The sequence below is a fragment of the Contarinia nasturtii genome, unplaced genomic scaffold, assembly GCF_009176525.2.
Source record: "Contarinia nasturtii isolate CC-2019 unplaced genomic scaffold, AAFC_CNas_1.1 Cnas_scaffold_129, whole genome shotgun sequence".
NCBI lineage: Eukaryota > Metazoa > Arthropoda > Insecta > Diptera > Cecidomyiidae > Contarinia > Contarinia nasturtii.
In genome coordinates this window covers 2,789,628-2,794,518 of record NW_022197486.1, presented here as the reverse complement: position 1 = coordinate 2,794,518, position 4,891 = coordinate 2,789,628, and the positions used below count along the sequence as shown (strand labels likewise).

At 34.5% G+C, this 4,891-nt stretch overlaps 2 protein-coding genes across 2 annotated transcripts; one reads left to right on the top strand and one right to left on the bottom strand.

The window, feature by feature from the left end:
• Positions 1–342: 342 nt before the first annotated feature.
• LOC116346259 (putative uncharacterized protein DDB_G0282499) lies at positions 343–3,564 on the top strand. The gene is made up of 2 exons (XM_031776202.1): positions 343–2,941; positions 3,318–3,564. The coding sequence occupies exons 1-2, from the start codon at positions 537–539 to the stop codon at positions 3,469–3,471; spliced, it is 2,559 nt and encodes an 852-aa protein (XP_031632062.1). The 5' UTR covers positions 343–536; the 3' UTR covers positions 3,472–3,564.
• A 132-nt stretch (positions 3,565–3,696) lies between these two features.
• Positions 3,697–4,444, bottom strand: LOC116346998. Its single transcript, XM_031777366.1, has one exon. The coding sequence runs from the start codon at positions 4,124–4,126 to the stop codon at positions 3,812–3,814; it is 315 nt and encodes a 104-aa protein (XP_031633226.1). The 5' UTR covers positions 4,127–4,444; the 3' UTR covers positions 3,697–3,811.
• Between the last annotated feature and the right edge of the window lie 447 nt (positions 4,445–4,891).

The window sequence follows — 4,891 nt, the reverse complement described above, 5'->3', positions numbered from 1 at the left end:
ATAAATCGGACGCAAAACATATGTTTAATGGTTTTGAACTGGCACTTGCACCACCAGTTTTTCTTCTTCTTCGTCGTCGTCGTCGTTGTTGCTTCAATTCGGTTAGAGAGTTAATGTAGCATTTATACATGATCACATTGGATCACACACACAATTTTTGTGCGTTCGTTGAACAATATTCGGCCGCTTCAAAAAAGAAAACACCATATTAAAGAATGAGTAAAGTGGACTGAAATAAAAACGAATTTATTTATATTTCGGTCGTTTAAAAATGCAGAAAACAAAAGAATACAATTTCATTCGAAAAAGTAACGCGAAGCAAAACGGTTGGATATCAAATTGAGCTTAGTTTTCATCTCTTCGAGAATTTCAATAGCAAATTGAAACAGAAACTAATCAAATGGTCAAATGTGATGAGATTGCAAGCGATATTGAATTTGCAAGTGAGAACATGTGCTAGTATGGACAAAAATCGATCAAAGTACAGTTATTTGTATATTATTATTTAGAAAGTTCTTGCGAAGGTCGAAACAAATATGAAATGGATATTGTTAGTGCTGGTGATTAGTTTCGAATGTATTAATTGTGATCAAAGTGATCTGAAAAATGGTCAACATACCAGTAGCAATGCTGGAATGGACGACTATCGTGGCCCTCGAACATTTAGCTTCGATAGTAAAGAAGATGATAGTGGTATTCATTTACACTTTTGGAATGATATGAACAATAATGAAAACTATTATCCAAATCTAATGAAATACATAACAGCCGAAGCGGTTAACAAAGATTTGGTAAAACCACCACCAATGCACCAATCAACAGACGACACGGATAGTATTCATATTAATTTGAATGAAATTTTGCCGCAGCCACAATCGCAACAATCGCCAAAAAATCAATTGAAAAATGCGTTTGCGCAAACATTGGGACTCGATGAATTTCGTAAAAGTGATCAAAATCTATACGAAACATATTATAAATTGAATGCTGATCGTTACAAACAAAGTCCATTCAGTTGGAATTATCATCCATCAGCGATCAATTACATTCCAAAAGTGTACGATACGAATTTGAATAATGCGGCACCGTTGCAAATGCAAAAGATACCATCACTTGGTGGAATCCAGCGATCAACATTATACGATCAAATATATGGTACAAAGCATTTTATACATGATTATTATACGAATTTGCATAAAAAACCGAAGAGTGTAATTGATGCCGTTGGCTATGAAATTGGTGGATTACCCAAATACAGTGGACGTTTATTAGCCAATGAGCCGATGCCTACACAATATCGAACTTTTAAAATGTTCGAACCAGTACCAAGGCAAATAATGTTACCGCCACCAACAACTCGAATACCCGACTTTAAACCGGTGCCGCCACGTTTAAAAGTGATTCCAGTCATTGATGAATATCTTGAAACTCGACCAAATTCCCAACAAATACCGAATTCATTACCATGGACTGTTATCAAACCGAACGAGAAACTAAAACCATTGCATACGAATTATCTTTATCCAACACCACCACAAATAATTCCGTTCAAATTTAGTGAAGCCATTACAAAGGCACCGATTCGCACGTTCGCCCCAAAAACGGAATTTAATTACATTGAACCATCGACCGAGTCGTATTATAAACTTCAAGATCTATTTAATCGCGGTTCGGCCAATGAGTATATTCATAGTTCATCAACAACGTCACCACCATCAAATGCCTATTTACCCATACATCGAGATCAAAAGCATACCAACACCAACAGTGTACAATCACAAATCGCTTTTGAACCGATGAATGAACCAATTTCGAACAATGGATACCGCAATGATTCTAAATCACAGGTTTTCACTAATGAACCCTATACACATGAATATATGACAAACATAAATCATATAAACAATAATAATAATAACATTGGCACCGAATCACTCAAATTTATTTCAACGGAAGATTCTCGGTCCCCTTTAAATAAAAAGAAAACAGTGCAACAATTGAATGACAATAGTTTCGAGCCAACGAAACGAAAAAAAGTTAAAACATCGCGAAAACCACAACGAGCACATGAGAAAATCACAAATGATGTCATTAAATTGAATGTAACAGGTTTTCGTAATGTGTCGCAAGATGATAATCGTTTTGGCAAGAATAGCGAATCGTTCGATAAAAATCTGTTTAAAAAAGAAAGTGATGCATACAATGTGGATAAATTGAAATTGCATGCAATCGATAGTGTATCGGCTGACTCAATTCAATTGAGCCAAACATATAGTCGGCAAACTACAAATGTTCCGCATTCAAAACCAACGTCAGCGTCCAGAGAACAGGACAGTATATTGATGCAATTGGCTAACGATGTTAAAAAGGCGCTGTTAACATCATTGGGCAATGATACCAATAATAATTTCTATGAAAGTGATGAAATGAAACAAAAAGATCCATTTCTAATAGCGGTCTATGATCGAAATGAACGAACGAAATTCGATGACGAATCTCGTCTGGGCGATGATTTACAACTTGCCGAAACAATGGACCGAAGTAATTCGTTGATGAGAAATGCAACTAACGATGGCAACAGTTCAATTCAACGTATCGATCATGGTTGGGCCACATCAACCGATCATGACGATCAAAATACACACCAAAATGTAAACAAACAAGACGAACGTAATCATGACGACAATCATCAAAATAATAGCAACATTAAAACCGTACAAAAACCGTCCCATACGATAAATGATGTCGCAAAAAATGTAAAAAACCATACAAGCATTGAGGAGACACAAAATAATGAATTGAACAGCACATTCATAAATAATAATTACTACAAATGGTTTAATAACTATGCTGAAAAGAATAAAAAACTCGGTCGCACAGTTATCTCGGAACATTTTAAGAAAGTCGAAATTGAACCGAATATCTCGTTCGTTTTACCAAGGTAACAAACAACCAGTTTTCATTTAACAATTGATCACAGCTCTCACTTTCTTGTTATGAAGTTAACATTTTAAAAGTATGAAGTAAAAAACAAACTGTATTTAGACAAATGCTAGAGCGCGCATGACCAACGTGCGATATAAACGTGGTACATAAACAGTCTCATTATCTATCACATTTCATTTTGCAAGATTGAAAAAAAAATGAGACGGTTACATAACCAATTGCCAATTCTTTGCGAAATGGAAAAACGTTTAAAATCAAATTACAGCAAGCAATTCAGTTTAGACTCTATGCGAATTTTTGGTTCAAGTAAACTACATGTTTTTTTTTTTTCTATTTCTTTCTTTTTTTTCCTCTCTCACCCTCGTCAATAGAAATCAAGAGAATTTGTCTACGAAAACCAAACAGGAAAAGGTCTATCGTTCAAGAAGGTCTGGCGAAAATGAAACCGATCCAACGGTGACACCAATTAAATGTAGCACAACTTGCACTCAATCATTACCACAAATCAACGATCCAATTTCCTAAAACCAAAGTGTAACACTAAACTATTTGTTTTGTTTCTATATTTTATCGATTTTCTCTCTGTAAGCTTATATTAATTTAGATCGTTACATTGTTGCAAACCAAAAAAGAATATAAGTGAATTGACTATTTATTTGGACTACGTAAAAAAATAATATTAAACAAAATGAAATAAGATGAGGAAAACACTTCAATTTAACACATATCTTTTTTTTTATTCTTCTCACAAGCTTTTCATCACTTTTCTTTCTTTAATAATCTTTATTTCTATTTCAAGAAAAAATAATTCGGTCTCAAAATCAAATAATTTTGAAACTATTTGGGTAATAAAGAAAAAGTTGTATTAATCAAAATTGAAGCGACGCATTCCATCGAATCGAAAACCATAGGCTGCACTATTTTTGGTTTCAATCAAAGCTGGATGTCGATACTTGAAGAAACTGCCATGTGAATGTGGTGCACGTACCGCACCGTTTGGTATGCCAGCCGTTTCACGTGGATAAAATGCTTCGAATGTACCATCTTTTGGGATGACGCTTTCAATCTTTTTATCATCCGGATCATATGGATGTCCACTAACCGAACACAATTGCATGCACAAGCTCAACATAACGAAAAATAGAAAACTGCTTCTATTGCATAGCATTTCGAACACCATGCTTATTTCTTCACTTTTTCTTTTTCTCTTTCTTTTATTTTTTTTTGTGAAACACAAATTTGGTTTAAAAAGAAACAAATAGAATTTAACAGAAAAATTCCGACTCAAAACAACTTAATTTCAACGACAATACATCGATCCAACAAGTATTGCTCTTCAAATTCTTTTAATATCGTCACAGTCATACAACGTACTATGTTGATTTGCCATCAGCGTTGTTATATATGTATGAGATGAATTTTTTTTTAAATGGTTTCGTTGCTTTCTGTGTAATCTTTCTATGTGTCCCGCCATTCACGCGGTACAATGAAAACTGAATCGGTCAAAATAAATGTTGTGGATATTTGTCGCTGTTTGTACGTATGCCGTTCAATAGGCGAGAGGATAATTTGATGTTTGTATCGTGTACGAAAAAAAAAAAAATACGACAAACAACATTATAAAACGTGGTTCATGGTTTGGGTCGGTTATTATTCTCTTTTCTCTTCACTTAAAATTGAACCATTCATAGGCATTTCGCTGTGATCGCCGTCGCTACATTGTCGAATATGCACGCGATCTCGATTCGAAACGACTGCAAAAAAATAAACCAACTGTTTTGCTATTGTTAATTTAACCTATGGTTTTGTCTAATCGAATGCAGACCAATGCAACAGCATATTTATGTACGCAACAGTGTTGCTGAATTGTAACACGATCCATGTACGATGAATGGTCCCTAGGGTGGCCCAAAAAAAAAAAAGTATTTAATTTTTAACATTCCAG

Excerpts from the sequence above, each read along its gene's own strand:
- LOC116346259 (XM_031776202.1), top strand. The coding sequence starts at position 537 with ATGAAATGGATATTGTTAGTGCTGGTGATTAGTTTCGAATGTATTAAT. Across the intron at positions 2,942-3,317 it reads ATCTCGTTCGTTTTACCAAG|AAATCAAGAGAATTTGTCTA; the intron begins GTAACAAACAAC and ends CCTCGTCAATAG.
- LOC116346998 (XM_031777366.1), bottom strand. The coding sequence starts at position 4,126 with ATGGTGTTCGAAATGCTATGCAATAGAAGCAGTTTTCTATTTTTCGTT.